Below are 20282 nucleotides of genomic sequence, written 5' to 3' on the forward strand. Positions count from 1 at the left end.
TTCTGTATTAACCAAACTCCTGGTGCCAAGCACCTCCCGGACCAGGAGAGGGAGCCCGTGGATTAAAAACAGAGATTCTTGCATCCTCAGTTTAAATTAAGAAATATGGTCCTCCACTTTGCAACTCCTCTTAGCAAATCAAAGGAATATTCTCTCATGAAACATTATGAATATAAGAAAATTAGCCACATCCTTCTAAATGTATGTTCTTAATCGTCTCTTATTTTAGATGAGACATAGGCAGCTAAGCCCCTGTACAGATGAATATTAAAACCAGCTAACAAAATCTGAAACTTCCAGTGAAAGTAGAATATTTATCAGACCTATTTAATGTAGAACTTGGAGCTAAGAAATGGATTATTCTGATTTTCAAAGTAACATCAGATCCAGTAACAGAGGGCTTCATGGGAGATCACTTTTATAATGAATCTTATGGGACTCAATTTTTTTGTTTCACTAGTTTTCCAGTCCACTTTAATAATATCCCAGCACATCTGCTGTTACATTTTTAAGAGCCAGCTACAAACAAGTTCTGTGCATTGCAGTACTCAAACCGCCTACAGTATTTATACCTTCTGTCAAGGGTAGCAGTCAGGCTAAAAACAACTAGGGTTCTCCATCATCTAAATGCCTACCATTTTTAAGGTAGGGGCACTTAGTAGTTCAGGGAAGGATCCAGACACTGTATTTTAATGCATTGTACAAACACTTTAAAGACCATCCTTCTTGCATACAATTTTTAACATGCACAATACAGAAATTCACAGTATATGACTTATCAATCAACAAGAAGACAGCAGTGAAATGTGGTTTTGGAGAGGATGAAACAGTCACTGCCCACGGGTATGTTAACATAAAGCGATTTGCAAGCATCACCTTGCAAGTGATACTTCTAAGCAGCAATCAATCCCATTTTGATGAGGTGGGATTAGGCAACCCAAAGCAATGAGTTTTGACACCTGCTATAAACACAGTAAAGCGTAGTTCATATGTAACACCACAGTGGAGAAAGATCTGCCTTGTTTTGCAGCTTACAAAAGAGAATTAAGGGACCAACATGGAAAAGGAAAGCGGGGGAGGAAGGGAGAACCCCACAGTCTTCTGGTTTTACTCCAAAATACTGTCCCTTATCATTTAAGAGTGATTATCCAGACCAAACCACGGGCAGTATCTTGGCACCATAGAAAGGCATCTAACTGACTGGCTGTAGCAAACCACTGGTTACCCAGCCAGTGCTGGAAAGCAAGCCTGACCTTACAGAGACGACTGGTGAAAGTAGGAGATACAGGAGACACAGCAGCCTGAGACAACCACCATAACACCAGGACCAGTTATTTTATGGGTGATCTCCAAGCCCTGACTATCCTTTCATGGTCCACCACTTTTGACCCCAAGCATGCCACCAGGAGTTCTGTCTCTTCTACGTTTTAACACTTTTTCTTTCCATTTCATGTTCCAAAACCACAAAAATAACCACTGCTGTCACAGCAATCAAGCCCCAACTTAATATTGGAAATAAGCTTCTATTTACTATTGAGAATTATTAAAAAAAAAAAAAAAATACTAACTTGTTTGCTTTCTCTACTGATAATTTGCTTCTCAGTGGGGTAAACATTCAACTTGCACGGTTTGATATGCTATTTTTTAAATTGAATTACTAACACAAGAATAATCTACAATTTTCAAATTTGGAATGGATTTCATGTTTTCCAGGGGCCAGGATGGTCATGGTTTCTGTAAAGAAAACTCCAAAACCTACTGGGGTTTTGCTGTTCCACACTACATACGATTCTAACATAAAACACTCTGGGCTCTTTTATTCCCTAACAAACGAGATAAAATGACCTTCCCGTTTGAAACTTGCTGTTCAAAATCAGGATCAGATTCTAATCTAATTTGTATGGTGAGAAACCTATTTATACGAAAATAACAGATTTACAATACAGCAGGGTACTGAGGGCCAAATACCCTTTCTGCCAGTTGACACTGTTACGGTTTGGCAGAAAGTTATGAAAACAGAACCTGCTGTTCAAATCTCCATATACAAGCATAATATAGAAAGATTGCCCAGGAAATGCAACACAAATGCAATAAGGTCTATTGCACAGCCTTAGTTTTTTAACATGAAAGAAAAAGTTGTTTGCTTTTTGCATCTGATTTCACAAAGACTCATCATTCCCCTAACTAACGTGCTCCCTGGTGTCCACGGGAGCCATTATTTTATGGTGAGCATTATACCACTCTATCAACACAATTAGTCATGTTGTCCTGTATTCTGCTTCGAATGCAAAAACATTCCCTATTACTGCCACGTAATAAGGTCATTCTGGGTAACAATTTGTCCAGAGAAGTCATTTGAATCTCTTGTGAGATGAGCAGCAGTGCAAATCTTTCCCACCGGCTCTTTCCCAAGTGCTGGCATAATTAATAAAGAACAAGCATTTCCATTTGCAATACAACTTTTGAATATACAAAGCCGTATATTACTGAAATATTGCTTTAACCCTTGTTAGATCTGACGATCCTCAAGAAAGGCAGTGGTTTGAACTTCAACAAAACAAAGAACATGCAGCCAGTGGTATTATTCAGGGTTTTGTAGCAACAGAACAGAATAAAAACAAGATCAGCATGCAAATGAGCTGCCTTTCCTTAGACAACATTTATGGAAATCAGGCTAAGCAATTTGCTGAATTTTCAAGTTTTTTCACGTTAGGTCAACTTAATGAATAAACGAAGTTTAGGCAAAAAAATGTCAGGAGAGTGATTTTTTTTTTTTCTTTAATAAAAAGACATTTTTGTTTAAAAATGCCCTAGAATTTTAACTAGGGAAAGTTACAAGCTGTATGTAAAAATATTTTCTTATTTTATTTTTCCTTTTAAGGATCATCAAGATTTCTGTTTCAGTCTTCCTATTTGCTAGGTAAAACATACTGCATTTAGTGAGTCCTTGGCTGTGATGTACCATGTGGACTATAGCTGTCTGAGGAACTGAACTTAATAAAAAGAGGGAGAGAATAAGTGCTGCAGAGCCATTTCCAAATCAGTAATCTCTCTCTTTTGAGTGAGATTTGGAAGTTTCAGATGTTCTGTTTTTCAACAAAAATTTGCTATATTCTCCCAAAACATACATTTCTAATGAAGCTTTCAACTTAGTCAAAAACCTAGGAGTCCTTTTCATTAGAGGAAATATGTTAGATTTGCTTTAGATTTGGCTCTTGAGAAGCTGTGCAAGTTCCAGGGTTTCGCTACGGCAGCTCCATCACTCCCAGAGCCACCTCTGAACGTGGAATATCCACAGTTAGGAAAAGTGCTGTATTACCAGCTCATAAAGTCAGTGAGCACAAAGTATGGGTAGTAGCCAAGACCAAAGGAGGAACTTCGTTCTTCAGCTTAGCATTTGGTCTTAGCATAAAGGGTTAAAAAAAAAATTCAGCAACTATTTGTGTACTATGCATGCTGACTCAGAGTCTGCTGACTGACAACTGCAGCGAGGCTTCCTTCGACGCTCTGCTGGGCACGATGGATGACAGCTGAGTGTCAAGTTTAATATCCAAAAGATAGAGACAAAAATGGAATTGCCTCAATACCGGTCATTTCTTCACATCAGGAGCTTAGCAGTTCCGTTTCCATAAGGGACAATAAATCTATCAGTTTGTGTAATGCACTTATGTGTTTGTTAGATAGAGGCCGAACACATTTTAACTTTGGGAAGGTTGTGGGTGTTCCACGATACCCAGCTGCACTGAAAAAGTCACCTCATTTTTTGCTGCAGAAATGTCTATCAGCTAAGATGGCAACAATATATTTATTTGGATTCATGAAAAATAAAGACCATGTGCCTATTCATTGTTCTTGAGATTTAAAATATCTAAGCCTTACTTCATTAAATGAATGGCAAAAATTACATATAGTTCCTAAACCAGGAATCCACATCAATTCAAAATTAAAAAAACTGAAGTGAGACTGTGTGATCAAGGCAGTCTCATTCTATGTGGAAAACACTAAAGGCCTTGTTCAGAGCCTGAAAACTGTATTTTAGTTAAAATGTTTTTTTTCTTACATAGAAAACTCTTTCTGTATTTTTTTCAGTCAACTGTCATCAAAAGATCCCTTCATTATTCCCGTACAGGTAAGAAAGAAAATACCAGCCAAAGAGAGATGCAACATATTAAGCATACAGAAAACGAAGTAATGTAACTTGTATGATTCCTCTAATGCTTTACAGACAAAAATCAGACATCCAAATTCTTATTTTTAATTTTATGTAGAGAATAGGTTGTATTTTTTGCTTCCTTATGTCCCTGTAAATGCTATCAAAGTCATTAAAAACCCAACAAAACTTGCAGTGATGATACGTGGTAGAAGAAAAAAGAAATTCACCACCATCATTTTATATGCACAATGGTAATGTGTAGCAGAACATGTTTAATGTTATCTGCATTCATTCAGGACATTAAATCATAGTTAGAAAACAAGCTGATTGGAATATTTCTTTTGCATGTTATTTTGTGAATGATATAAGCATTGTCCTAACAAAAAAAAAAAAAAAGCAAGGTATTAAATTCTTTCAAGGGCTATAAGAAGTACCTGCGTCACAGACAATGAGTACAGGACACAGCAGCAGCGAAAAAGAGAGAAGGCACCTCCTCACCAACCCCATAAGCTTGTTTCTGCTGTATGTAAAGTGATTCTGTTTTGTGAAAACACAGAAGTTACCGAGGCTTATTCTTTAAGGCGAAAAAAGCAGTAAGAACAGAATGAGGTTCACGTATAGCAAAAGGCTGACTCTTTCATCCATCAAGTGGAATATTGTCATTCCATTATATGTGGGTAATAAAACCACTTGCTTTGAGCATAAGGAGTGGTTTATGATGAAGCTTGCTTCAAAAACATTTAGGTAATGTGCCAGTGTGGATGAGGGAAGCAAAACATGAAATTACTATCAACATTCCCACAAAATTTTAACCACACACATTAATTAAAAAAAAAAAAAGTTCAACGAATATTTGTGCTTTAGTTCTGTCAAGGGTGAAAAATGAGGTACTTGAAACAGTAAAGGACCCAACTGTTTTTAACATCCTTTCCCTAGAGAGGCAAAATACAAAGAAGTCTTGCGAGGAAACCTTTTTAATATGCGATTTTTCCAACCTTACTTTGTGTATATAAATGATATTTGAGTAGCTGCCTGCATCAAAAAGTTAAATTTATCCCAACACTGTTTCCATGCTGTTTGCGGCACAAGTAAACAAACTCATTGTTCTCTTCATACCCATGGTAACCACAGCTACCTTTTTGAGGGACCCTGGCAGACACACCACTGCAACTGTGCTAACGTGAGGAAGACGACGGGGACTGGAGACTTCATAAACATGCTTGTCCGCCTTCGCAGAGCCAGGCTCTACCTACTCTCTCTGCACGAGCTGGGCGCGACAGCTGGGAGGAGGAGAAGGAGGAACAGAGCAGGCACCACCACAGACTGAGCACTGCAGACCATCAGGACAGGATTAAATGAAATCCCCAGCCTTACAACAAAGCACTACCGAGGTTTGATATGCCAGTGTCCTTAACTGCTCAGCCAGGGGAGAGTTCTGTTTGTTCTGAAAAGGACCTACTAAATACATACTACACTTTGAATCACAGAAACAGCTCTGTCAATAAGATTACTTTTAGAAACTAATTCTGTTCTTAATCCAATCTAAATTGGAGAGAGAGCAAAACCAGAGTCATTTAATCTAAATTTCACAATGAGAAAAAAGCAAGTGTGAAACAACTTGTACGGGGCTGTAGCATCCTCTTCCTACAGGTAATCAGCACATCTCATCGTAACGCCCTATTTTAGTAACTTACAACTTTCATAAAGGTTCACATGGTGAAAGAAACTTTTTATTTAGTGATTCTTACTGAAACATTTCTGTGAATGAGACAAATGTTAAAAACACTAAGAAAACAGGATTTGGCAAATTTATTTTGAAAACAGAGGGGCTTATGCTGTAGAGAGAGGATCTGAAATTAGCAGCAAAAGGAAAAAAGGCAAACTCCTGACAGAGACTGCACTTTGCCTCAAACCAGTGCAACCATGCAGCAATTTAGCCAAATTACAAGTTAATTAAAAAGCACAGTACATGCTAAAAGGAGCCACTGTTTAGCTCCAAAGTGAAAAGAGTTCTCTGTGAGGGATGCTCCACGCTGAAGCAGCTGAAGCAGCAGAACTGAGAATGTGTCCCTCCAGCTTTCCCAGTCACCTGTGCTGAGGAGTCTCCTTCCATCACCAAACAATCCCATCATCAGAATAAAAAAATCCTGACATTAAACTAGACTTAGTGTCTCTGATATCTCCTTTAGATTTGCAGAAACCATAAAACACCTCAACAGGATGAAACTGATCCTTAGTACGAAGAGAAGAGAATTTGAAAGCTTTTGTAGACCTCGAAGCTGTGGATCAGGAAAAGACTGGGAAGAAAACTCATGCAGAAGACTACAGCTGACCTCAACAGATTTCTCTCCCCTGCCTCCGAGGAGGCAAGTTTGCTCTTCTGGCATTGCCAGAGCTTGTGAGCTCTCAAATAAGGATACAGAGAAGGAATGATTTCACCAAGGAAGATCTTGGTGCTAATACATGCGAAGAAGTAGCTGCTGATGATTTCTGTGCTGCAAGGTCTCTTCCTTACCATTTGGGAACAAACAGAACGGTTTTCTTCACTGTGAAGAAGAAGGAAGACAGCCATTTTCTTTCAGAAGGACCCCCGGCTCACAAGTCATGCTCGTTTACATATCCTTTAATATCTGCTCTGATTTACTCTGTACAGAAAGGTATATACACTGCATTTCAGATTTCCTATCCTGTTTGTGTTGTAAAGCCTTTGGAACCCACCCAAACAGACAGTCCTCTCCTAAATATGCTCTTCAAAGATTTATTTCAAGTTTTTTTACTAACTTTTTTCTTTAAACCAAGAAAGGGAGAAAGAAGAAAAGCCAAAAGCTTGTGGGAGGCTTTTATGAAACATACTTCCACAAGCCCTGCTGTGCTGGCTCAGCAGCTGGCTCATTTGAATTCCAGGTATGCACTACACAGGGGGTTTTTTTGAAACGCTGGCTTATCGGAAAAGCAATGCTGCTTTTGGATCATAAAGCTGGCTTTATGGTCTTTTTGAAGACCATAAAACTGGCTCAGTTAACACACACGAATTCCTACCGACTGTCGCAGTGTCCAATCTCATTGGCAGGGGCAAAGCTACACCATTGCATCAGGATACTTAAGGGCTTAAAGCTGCCATTCAGCTGGAGAGGGAGAGCTTATTTAAATAATTAACAGACCAAATTTATGCATCTTCCTATGAATCATCATAAAAATAGCAAGGAAAACATTTTTATTTAAAATAAAATTGTATCTTTTCACGATACCATTGTTTAACTGCAACTATTTGAACAAACCAGCACATTTGGGATCACATCCATTCCCGCACCAGGACCTGACCCAGTGGTTTTCACAGAAACCAATCCACGTCTTCCCAGAGCAAAACCCCACTCCTAAGCAGCGAAGCACTCTGTACTTCTTGGATACTGGAAACCCTTTGTCTCTGGCCTAGTGCCCAGTCACAACACATCGGAGGGACGAGCGTGCCTCGTTATGACACCACACCATGAGTCGCCATTCCTTACACACAAGGAACAGCATACACACGGCACAATAGAAGCTCATGACATGTGCCGCTAAATATATTTGCAGTGGAGAGGAAAGCTGTTGTACTAAGGCAGATAGAATATCATAGCTGGGCTAACTGAGCTGCTGGGGGAAAAAAAAGTAATATAACGAAAATTCTTTTTCTCACCTAAAAATCCTGGGGAGGTAACATATACTGAGACCTATATATTAAGCCTGGTGCTCAGCATCACAGAACAGCGTGATCCTAGAATCTGATCAGATCATCCAGAAGTTTGCCAACTTCTTATTTTGCCAACTGCGGTCTTGATCTTGTAATAATCTCAATTTTGAATAGATTCATGCAGCCACATGGAGCCCAGTGAAGCAGTGGGTATTTTGTCGAGTTTTTTTAAGCAACCATTTGTTCAATCTGCAGTAAATGAAGGCAGCGAGTCATGCTGCCATTTGAAGAATGTGCGGGTCCAGGTGTTAACAGTATTTCTGAAACAGTGAGGGCATTAATAATGAGCTCCAATTGTGTTGAGTATATGTGGTGGATGTAAGAGCACTCTTCCTGGATGTCTAAATATCCTGCTGATTCCTACACTGAACCTTATCAGAATTCCCAAATCAAATCACTTTTAAAAATGTCTAACCTTATCACTAAAAATTAATTTCAAGTGATTCAGTTTCAAGTGTGCCTCCTACAACAAACCACAGCATGATGCTTGGTATATTCATTCCAAACAGCAGTATTTTGCTGTTAAAAAAGTAAGAGTTTTATACTTCTGACTATCCTTCTGAATCACAGGAACAGAACAAGCAAGCAGAATGAAAAATGGAAGTCTCTAGGTAGTACAGAAATTTTTTTTTTCCTAAAAATGGGGGAAATGTCAGTCTACTTCTGATGGAGACACACTGGCTGTAAAAGCAGCTGAGACATTTTAAGCGGGGTCAGGGCAGAATCCCAGGGAGATACTCATTCTCATCCAGAAGACAGTAAGATCACCGGGGAGGCTGTGGCTGCACAGAACCCGTACCCTCCACTGCAGCGTAGCCAACTAGCACACCTCACTCCAGAGCACTTTGGAATCCAGTGAATTCTTCGCTAGAGCATCTATGCATTTTCCTGACACCTTCTTTACTCATTTCCTTGCAAGTCCAGTAAGAGGGATGGGTTCATTCTCCTGACACCATGAGGTACATGCCAAAATGCAGACATCAGAAGTGGGTTTTGAAAGAGTGCCAGATTTCGAGACGCTCAAATTTTTCTGAAAATTGGAAACTGCGATTTAACCATTTATTGCTCATTGAGCAGGTGTGGCTTTAACAATCAGCTGGCAGGTGGCCTAAGACTTTTCATTTTGCTTATTTAAATGAAGATGAAAGCAGGTGTCGCTCAACTGGAAGAGGCAGCTGCACTCCCAGCTTCAGTGAACCCATTTGTTTGCCTTGACATTAATGCACTCAGTAACTTTGCCCGTGACTTCTGAGCTCTCAAAAAAAACAGGCAGGAGGGATTAGGGTGTCATCTCTTGTCTCCATTTAAACTTGCTCTAAGCCACGTGCTGGGCAGCTGCAGTGGCAGTCCTTGCTCTTTGCAGCCTCATTTTTGAGCAAAAAGGAACTACTTCCCTGGAGCTGCTGGAACCGCTCCTCTCTACTCACTGGAGAAGGGAGCTGCAAGGACTGGGCAGGATTTGGAGAACATACTGCCTACAGCTCCAAAAAGAATCAACGGGGCTTGCACTGAAACAATCAATGATGAAGTGTGAATGAATGAAGGCAAATCTTCAAAAGATTGGAGCTGCTTAACACCTGCATATCATGGTCCACTCTTTTTCAGAAAAACAAAACAAAACAAAAAAACCAAACCAGAGGGGGAAATGGATAGATAAATAAATAAATAGGATATGCAAATACAGAAAAGAAAATTTGCACAGACACATGACAAAGAGCTTCAGTACCACCAGCAGTCAATAATGATGGAGAGGAAGAGAAAAACTGCAGTTAGTTTCTTATCCCCCACCCCCAATACATTAAGGTCCACAGAAATACATGGCCTGAAATATTGACGACACAAAGGCTGAAAAATTATGGGAGATCAGGTACAAGAACAGTAAAATGACTACATTAATTCTTTAACGTGAGCAATGCTGCTATTACAAGGCAAATCATAACATTTCAGAGGTAAATTTTAAAGATCTCACTGAATTAGTAGAAAGGGAGATGTTACACCGATGAAACAAGGGTAACTAACTACGTAAGTTATCAAACAGAAAAATCAACCTCTCAATAGTGTAGGCACAGATGATCTCTTGGACTATATGAGGAATGCAGATGAGCAGCACGATGTTATCATTAAGCTAGTTAAAAGGCTGCAAAAGCAACAAAACCATAAAAACATTAGCAAGAATAAGAGAATATAAAGCAAAAGTGGTAAGAAGCTGCACTGAAAGTACATTTCACTGAAAGTAAATGAAGCCCACAGAAGAGATGACTGGTAAGAAACAGGTGTTTTGCTATCTTTAGTTTTCAGCTACATTCTCTGGTCTGATAAATTATTTTTTGTACAGAATAGGGTACTGCAGGGATTTCATGAAAAGCTCCACAAAACAAACAAAAGAGGATTTGCCCTGGCTACAGTTATTACCCTGCTTTGAACTGCTGAGCAGTTGATAAAGTGATACGATGCAGTGAGGTCAGCAGGACCTTGTCTCTACCCCTCCCTTTCCAAGAGAAAGGAGCCATACTAGCACACTCTAACGAGCCTTTCCAGCAGCATAACAATGTTATTAACCAAATATCTCTGTCATCAGACCAAAGCAGACTATACCAAAATGCCCGGGATCGCCAATGTCCACATTATTAAGGTCTGTTTTTAAGTAATTAGCACAACGCGTTGTACGGACGCACACCAAGATGAGACATGCAGGATAACTAACGGTTGACAAAATCCCTGACTGCATTCCCTGTGATTTTACTGAAGGGCCAGTTCAGCGATACAAAATTTATGTAACTTTTCTTTCTCTTATAAGAAAAGCACAATTACCAGCTATTGTAGAACAATTACATTCAGAATACACAGGGAAGAAACCCCACAAATATAATATGTTCTAAGATGAAAATGAGTTACAATGCAAACAATTCCTTTTTGAAGAAGGACATTAACTGCAGAATATTTTTAAATAACTTTAAAACGAATTGAGGAAAAGTTATTCTAAAAACATAAACCCCTCTTTATGACACAGCAAAGTTTAATCAAATTGAAAGCTTACAAGGTCAACTGATTTCTCACCCATCAAAAGGCATAGAAATCCAACCGCAAACTTTCAGCGCAGTAAGTAGATGCCTAAAAATTTCCTTTGATTTCTCCTCATATTTATGTGAGAACACACCTATTGCACCATACTACACTCTCTGTTAAGAATTCACCTTATGCTGTTCTGCTCCATCACTTGGTTTGGGAGTTTACACCACGGCCATTTTGATGTTGTGCCCCGAAAAATTCTCATTATGTTCTCACAAAACATATTATTAGCTCTCTTCGATGTACTTGGAAACAGACCTCAATTGCCAGAAATACTGCTACACAGTGATATACACGCGCACTCTAAAGACAAATAGTGAACACAGGACATTTTTTTTCCTGTAACTGACAGCTAGAGAATCCAGTTTTGCTATAGCCTCCAAGTTATTTTAAATGGAGCGCTCGGAAGACTGGGGAAGGAAGAACCAAAGCAACAATAATGAAACATAATATTATATACTTCAAAACTTGCTCTATTTATTTCACGCTAAACAGTTGAGAATACCTATTGCATTAATATCCTAGTCAGATAATTCTCCTACTGTCAGTTCCTGTATGAGACCTCTTTTTCTGGACATATTCTTATGAAATAGAATATATTCCATTTCTGTAGCCTTTTTTCTTTCCTTTTCCTACTTATTAATACTGATTTTGCCCAGTACTTTTCAAGGCAGTTTCAAACGAATGCAGCTTTTTTCCTGTGGGTTACTTTACTCTTATAATGAAAAGACAGTAATAATAAAAAAAACAATTACAACAAAAAAATTCAGGGGAGATGCATTCCTTCTGATTTTCTTTTCTCTGTGCAAGTTACATAAGTAACGGCAACACACAAATAGTGGAGATCGTGTGACAGCATTTTTATACGTATATTTAAAACTCAGATGAGATTATACAAAATTTTCAACATATGTCAAATTAAATGCCTGAATTATTTAACCACAGCCATTTAATGAACTAGAAAAGCAGCTGTCTAATCAAGGTGGATTAACATTAGCCCTTGAAAACTTGAAACCTCTTGAAATCACTAAGCTTATTTGAAAATTTACATTTAGCTTATAGAAAGATAGTGAGGATCAGCAGCTTGTGTAAATGGCAGTGATAGCTGAAGACACTCAATCTTATGACAAGTGCTCAGTATCTTGCTAAATTAATATCTAGTCTAGGGCACTGATTCAGGAAACACTAAAATAGGTATTAAAGTCTACCTTTTTTCAAATCAGGCCTATTGCAAATGGTACCTCAGGCACGTGCATGGGCTGAAAGGGATGTTTTCCCCAGATACCATGATAGAAAAAGCTACATACTTTTACCAGTTCTTAGGAGGGCAGAAGAAATCAGCTATTATTCTTGAAGTCTTTTAAGAAACGTGTGCAGACAGGTAAGGCATATCAATCTTAGATTCTCATAACCTGTCTTTAAAATCATCATTTAAAACTGCCTCACATTGATTTTTAGGCATTTTCAACTTTAAGGATGTTTGAACTTTAGCTACAGATTATAAACAACAATTTTGGCAATCAAGATGCTCTTCAGAAAGCCCGCTTTTGTCATGTGATGTGCAATTCAGACACAATTAAAGGGGAAAGGGAAAAGAGAAGATTCAAGTGTATTAAACATTGTTCCTTTATTTGCAAAATGGAAAGAGAAAGCAATATGACTGATGTCTCCGATCATTCATTATCTTCCCCAGTAAATAAAGCCAGCATATCAGACCAGGTTTATGATTGGGCCTGTGCTTTTATATGGCACAATATTATCTTGCAGCATAAGTTTTTGGATAACAGACCAACGCTTTTGTTCAGAATGGGCTTCGGCTCCATTTGTAATATGCACAAATTGCTTGCAACTGCATTTCTGTCCAGCGTCACCTGCATGCAAAAATGTTTGCAATTACAGCTCCATAACAGATGGGGACACAACCTGTACAGAGAGAGATTTTACATGGGGGAAAAAAATCTATTTTATGGTGTATGGGGCCAACAAGGAAGGTGCCTGCAAAGATGTACACCAGTATAAGTAAACAGAGCTGCACTGATTTACACCAGCTGAGTCTCAGCACATTTTTTTCAATGTATTGCCTGTAACCACCCTCTCAAAGGCCAGAGGCGAGCCTGGAAAAGAAACAATGCTTCTTTATAATTATAGCCCATTTCTCATTCAGCAACTGAAATATGGCAGATACTAAAGAAACATTCCAATGCCAAAGAAAACGACAAAGCCATTGTCTTCCACTGAACCATGTCTTAAATTGTTTTCTTTTTCTGATAGCCAATTACTCTTCACGTTTTGCACTACCAAGCTGATAAGACAAGCTCTCGTAATCCCAGCCACGCTCAGGGTTTCGCTCAGAATTAACCAGCTGGATGGGAACACCTTCTCACAAGCAGAAGATGACACCTATGTGCATCAGGTTGTGTGACTTGCTGGCCTGACATCCAGCCCTTGAAAGTCAAGGATGGGGTTACACATTCATTTATTTTTCCCCCTCCTCCTCTTCCCTCCTGCTACCAGCTCGTGGTTTCCCTGGCAAGTATCCACCATATACTGCTGGGTATTTTTATGACTTTAAACATGGATGAATGGTAGGTTACGTGTCCCCTTTTCTAAAAGAAATGTTAACAGAGTGCAAGGTATAACTTCAATATTTTTTAAAGCCTCCTTTCCTGACACACATAGGCAATATTCCTCCAGAAAATTTCCTACATTTTTACAAGATTGCTATTTTTAAATTCTAGGCCTAGTTTGTTCACCCAATACCATACAGGTTTAATGATATAAGGCAAAGAACAACACAGACTATGGCTACTTGGACATGGTGAGGACAGGAGTTCTTTGTAAGAGGTAAACACAAATTAGCATCAAATACCTTGTGCCCTGTTATAAGGGAAAAAGACTACACACGCAGCGATACAGAAGACAATATAGTGCAGTCAGAGCTAAAATTGAGCTGAAACTCCTTAAAAAGAACTCTTAAAAAAGCCAAAATCCTTTACAAAGCATGAATACATAGAAGATTTACTTTGTTTTTTAAAGTTTATTTTAAAGGTTAATTCACCTCATACTTGCCTAGTTTAGAATTACTTTCATTTGAAGTTTGGCATAAGACATAAAGCCCAGAAAGGAACCCTGTAAAAGTGGTATCAGTGCAAAATCTGCAGGCAACTACAGTAAAATACTTAATAAACGCTAACAAATTCAAAGAAAAGACCCACAGGTAGAGAAACCTGCTATTTATTTAATTAATTTCAGTGGTGCTGAAGATAAGTGAAATATTTTGTGTATTGTTATAATAAAGCAAACCAGAGGTAAATTCATTAGCAGGATATAATACATTGCACTTCTCTCATTCTACTTACATGCTGTATTATAGAAGATAGAACTCAGCAGTCAGGTTTCTACTTAAGTAGAGTTTCAAAAAACCCCCTTGTTTTCCTCATGAAGTCATTGGTGGGAGGAAAATGGAGAGAGATGGGAGGGAAACACAAGCCGTTTATAGAAAACTTTCCCCCTCTAAGCAAGAACTTAGAGGAAGACTTTTTCTCCAACCAGATTCATCATCTGCAACGTACAAGGCACCATAGATACCATGCCTACACAAAACAAAATTTCAGCTCAGGTCCAGCCTCACAAATACATCTATTCCATCAGAGATGAACAAGTATTTCACAGCCGAAGTATTTACCAAGTGACAGAAAAACATGTATTGAATAATGAAACAGGAATAAAAGACCAATAAATTTGACTAAACACCTCATACACAGGTGAACTTTAAAACCCAATAGTTCAAAGTACTCCTCCCTTGCATTTAGCATTGCTAGCTTCTGAAAAGATGTTATTAACACAATGTACCAGAAAGCACAGTTCCTTCAGGTCTGTAATAAGCTTAAAAGAAAGTGAGGCCTGTTAAAATGTATTATTTCAGGCTTTAGAGGACATCAGGGACATGAAGCAAACCTTCAGATACAGAATCACAGGGAGAAAGCTCCACAGCTTCACATATGCCTGTTAAATTAGAGTCATGGTGGAAATACTACTAGCCTGCGTTACATGAAACAAGACACTTCAGGCGTGTAGTCTCATATATATATGTATGTGTATATATATATAAAAGAAAAAATATTGCTAACCTTTTAAATCTTCAATAACAGAAGTAACACTTCCATTCCCATTTAAAAGGAAAATGCCATTTTTCATAGCTATCTGAAATCACAAACTCTTGCAAGTCTCTGCTGTACAGCTCCATGCAGAAAGCTAGTGTTTCTGGCGTGGCCCTTTGGCATACCAGGCTGCTGGGCTCAACAAATGGATATTGTTCTCTTTTAATTACTTTTTAGTACTGTGCAGTATGGCACCCAACAGAGCAATAGCATCCAATACCAGAGAGGAGTCCTCAGCTTTTTGCGATGTGCATGTCAGGAAAGACAGAAGCTTCTGGCTGCAAACTCCCACTCCCGCTGTGCCACGTTACCTGCAGCGTGAGGCTCCTGTGGTGCGCATGCATCCAGCAACCGTGTTTGCAGAGTAAATGCCCATTTACAGATAAAACAGCATTTAAATGCTGTTGTCTTGCCTGTGCAGAGATCTACAAAGTACCAGGAGAACTCTTTGTACGTTATTCTTGCAGTGAAATGTAATTTTCAGTGTAGTTGGCACCAAGACTAAAGTTCAGCCAACGCACAGATTATTCCCTTATCGGGAAGGCTTTGGAGCCTGGGAGAAAAATTCACTTTGATCTATAGTGGCTCTCAGAAACCTCACATAAAGTGGAAAAGACAGAAATACCTTCCCACTTAAAAAATTCTCTCCAGAATAAAAATTAAGCTAGTACAAGAAATTCAACTCTGATCTGGTTTGAATCTGTTAAGAACAGCAAGAATAAAAGCACATCCTTATATCAAAATTAGAGCTGTAACCAAGCTGGTACCTCTGTTGTGGCTCAGGGTAAGGCATGCACAGGCATACTGCAGGCTTCTCAGTAGAATCAGCTTTAACACTCAACTAATTCATGCTGATCATCACCAGATCCAAGGAGCTGTCAATTCTCCCCGGTACAGGGCTAGTTTGAAGCCATTTGGTGCAGCTTTTACTTCTAGACATAATTAAAGCTTATTCACAATGGCAGGTTCTCCTTGATACAGAAAACCTCGAAGTTTGCATCTAGAGAAATGTATGCTAACAAATGATCAATAGGAATAAACTAGTGATAAAGATCTTGGGTACGCCATATCAGAAGCCAAACCGTATTTCCCGATTTTGTGCAGTTTTATTTTGATTCAACAGATTGCCTCACATATTTTTCCTATTCCCATGGTTTTACTGTTCAACGTGTACTTGATTAAAGCTTCATCCTGTCTTGTGCACGTATTACAAGACTAAATAGAAATGCTGAGATTACTGTATCAGATTACCGGTCCATCAGACTTAGCACCTTGCAACAAAACCTCAAGCTACTTGTCTCAGAGAATGGCAAAACAAACAGTTTTTTGCTGGATCTTCTCAGTTGCGCTGGAAGTGATGATGACACATCACTAGCTTGATGTGACTTGTTAGCTCTTACAGGCTGTAATTACATTTTTCTTTCTTATTTTCTATGATGCCGTTCTATTCAGAAAGTAACCTCAGTTCCAATATGTAAGGAAAAAGTAGGAATAAAGATGTAATAGTATACTGATTAAGCCAAATCACCTCTGCAGTAAGACATTTTATTCACTGTTAAACCTCTTTGAAAAAGCAACCTACTTATACGTGTGATTTCCATTTTATTTGGTAAGTACAGTTTTTTTAAAAGAGATTATTCACCCTTGTAAGTATAGGGGGGAAAAAGAATTCATATTATCAGATCCAAAGTGTGACAATAACAACTTGCAGCTTGCTCATTCATCAACATCACTAAGTGCTGGTCCAAATCTGAGAACAGATTCTGGTTTATAAACCCTTGCTATTTTACTGAGGCCTGTCACAGTTTGCTTATTACAAACAGCTGCTGTAACAGAAATAGAGAATCAGTGTATATTACCATTTAAAGTTTAAAACTTTATGTGTATTACCACAAAAGTTTAAAACAATAGAAGTCAGGAAAACACAAGCTTAAAGAGAGAAGTTCTTAAACAAAACTGAAAGATCAATCTTTGTTCTTAATCTATTATATACAATCACTTAATTAAGCCATTATTAAACATAAATAAGCATCAGTCGTAACAAGGAAGAAACATATGTGGTGAGCTGGGTTGCGTCTACTCTTGCTATGTAGATATGTGAAGAATGCCAATGGTAAAGATATGCAAAAGTATTTAGAGAATCTGTCTTTGACTTCCACTTGATAATCACTGAAACAGCATACATACAACGTATTTTCATTTCATTTACATAATAATGGGAAATTATACAATAGGAAATCAAACAGCCATTTAAGAATTTTAAACTGTTACTCGCATTAGATTTTGTTCACTTTTCCTGATTATTATTTCCTAGCATTTTGTGACTTTCCTACTACAATGTAATCGATTCCCTAAAAGCCTCAAGCTGCAACCTGGACTCTTATGTGCTATGGATGTGTAGCTATGACTAATAACAACGGCAACAGATATGACACAGATTAAGATACCTTTTGTCGCAAGTTGTGTATTTTAGAAGAGGACTACAGAACAAAAGGATTAGTGTGAAGGTAGACTGTACCTCACACCATTTTCAGAAGACCATCCTTCGTTACAAGAAAACCATCACTGTTGGGTGTTGAAAATGTGAACCATGGGAAGACTTTGTGGAAAAGCCTTTATTGGTTGATCTGTTTCTTTCACAGCTGTGTAAGTGCCTACTGTGTGGGAGTTAATTGTATTAGTTATCTGGTGTAACAACCTGATGAATTTTGTACTTCAGCACTATTAACTACCACACTATACATGATTCACTGGAGGATGAATGAATTTAATCCTTCTGTTCAAATACAAACCCAAACAAGAAAGTTTTATAACTTTTAAATAGATAACTTAAACTCTTAATGATGCTTAGAGTACATTAGGAAGGCACTCACTGAAACTATTTATCTAAGGGTAACTAGACACTTCCATTAGAAAGCCTAATTAATTGGGATTTTAAAATTAACTCTGATTTACAACGGACCATAAAACTATCCAGTCCAAAATTTTATCTTTTTATCTGAAGGTTTGTAAAAGATCAAAATTAAAGAAATAGTATCAATAAATTATCGCTTGTTATTTCAACACTGTTCTCAATATTTGCAGCTGCAGTTTTAAAACAGAATTTTAAAAAATTGGCAGGCCTCAAAAATCATCCTGGAGTGTATTTATGTTGGCATTTTAACACACAGATAATTGCGAGGATAGGGAAGAGAAAAGAAAATGGGAATATACAAAAGGTTTACAAAAGGCATACAAAAATGGGTTTATATGATATACCCGATCACTATTACTTTTTGCACTGTATCATACGATCTCATATGATATAATGTAAAAAGGCCCCGTTAAAGGAAGCACTGATTTCTGCTGTTAGAATTCTACTTAATTTCCATAGCAAAAACACTCACTAAAATTTTACCACAATAAATGAGATGAAGCCCCAAAGAGGAATTTATTGTTTTCAAAATTTCATGTTCTATAAATAAGGAGGGAATTTCATCCCAATAAATGAGAACCATAATAATTTAGGAAAGCAAAACCCTAAAACTGGCCCAGAAGTTGCTAGCTTAAAATACATAAGCTGGCGAACAAACGAAGCAATTGGACACGTCACAGGAACTGCTCAGAACTGCTGCTCCTTGTGGATGTTGCGGCACAGCTATTTTTCCACAGCACAGAATTTTCAGCTTATTAGTCAAGCAGGCAGAATAACAAAATATTTTACAGAAAATGAGATATTTTTATATCACAATCAAATAAGGTCTTGTTTTAGAGAGAGATTTTTTCCTGGGTCATTCCTAAAAGCAGTTGCTAAATTCCCTGATGTCCCAACAAAAGAGACATAGTACAAGCAAGTCTGAGTAAAATGAAGAATGTAAATTTTATAAACACATTATGAAAGACTTACTTTCTCTCCCCATGGGCCAAAAAAGAATCCCAAATAAATCCTCTGCGTTTGAAATAAATGGCTACTACAAAATAACCTTTAAAAGCAAGGGTATGCTCATGCTTGCCGTCTAAATTTGCATTCAGAAGCGAAACAGAGATTGCCAGGTTGACAGAAGAAGCTGCTCTTGCAATACTTTCCCCGATGGCCACCCCACAGTACCGGGAACCACTTTGGCTAGTATCTGGGTGAGCACTGGCTTCCCTGAATAAACCCACTCCACAACAGCACAGCTCCCAGAAGGCATTGGAGTAAATGAAACCCTTTGTCGGCGAGTCAGGAAAAGTTGTTCCTGAGCCTTTTGAAAGGGAACTGCCAAACCCAGAGCACAATGGGAGAAAGAGGAAGTTAAAAAAAAAAAAGAAAAAAAAAAGAAAAAAAGAAAAACAAACAACAAACACCCCCTCCACCCCCACCCCCACCTCCCCCCCAAAAAAAAACCCAAAACACAACCCTGGAAAGAAAGATGTGTAAATGATGGTTTATGCTTGATTCAAATTACCTCTTCTTTCATTCCCAATGTGGATGTATCATCAGTGCCTATGAGCAACCCATGCACCTTATGAAGGGCCCAACCAGGCTGCAGAAGCGGTAGTCAAGGACTCCTGTTGAACTTGAGTATAAGCATGATTTCTGATTTCCCATTCTGTTTCTCACCTCATTTCCTATCTTACTTTTCCTTTTCATGTCTATCTCACAGAAAATACTTGCCATTGACATTACAATATTAGTATAATATTAATAGAGCAGCAACTGGAGTCGTCGTTTTTGATCACTTGCAAAGTGAGGATGACAAACTGGCTGGATTTCCATTGCCTTATATTTGGAAAGCTTTTTTCCACAATTGTATAAAAACCTTTCTGTAGATTATTTGAAAAATATTAATAGAAAAAATTAGGATCTGAACTTATTACACAGTCTTCAAGAATATATCAAGTAAACCGTATCTAGCTTGTGGACTAGGCTTCTGATCCTTGGCTTTATCAGTAATTTAATTCCTGACACCAAGAAATACGTGAACATTTACCAATCAATCCTTTGTTGTCTTAGGCACATTACTTCAGCAATAAAGAACTCACCAGAAATATCCTTTCAAGTTGATCTTGAATGTCTTTCATTCCTGGAAAAGCCGCGACCCCTTGAATCATTTCTACAAAGATACAACCCACTCCCCTACAGAGGAAAAAAAAAAGAAAGTATGCAACGTTAGAAAGATTTCTTATAGATTAAATGGCCAGCAGCAAT

The 20282-nt window shown here is 38.2% G+C and overlaps 1 protein-coding gene across 2 annotated transcripts in view; it reads right to left on the reverse strand.

Moving 5' to 3' along the window:
- Nucleotides 1–20282, reverse strand: part of CDK14 (cyclin dependent kinase 14) — a 330096-nt gene that overhangs the window by 110320 nt on the left and 199494 nt on the right. For both annotated transcript variants that reach the window (XM_075143809.1, XM_075143808.1), the window contains one exon: nt 20117–20210. In XM_075143809.1, coding sequence (XP_074999910.1) covers nt 20117–20210 — 94 coding nt within the window. The remainder of the gene's footprint in view (nt 1–20116; nt 20211–20282) is intronic.

This window comes from Calonectris borealis, chromosome 2 (assembly GCF_964195595.1).
Source record: "Calonectris borealis chromosome 2, bCalBor7.hap1.2, whole genome shotgun sequence".
NCBI classification, from domain to species: domain Eukaryota; kingdom Metazoa; phylum Chordata; class Aves; order Procellariiformes; family Procellariidae; genus Calonectris; species Calonectris borealis.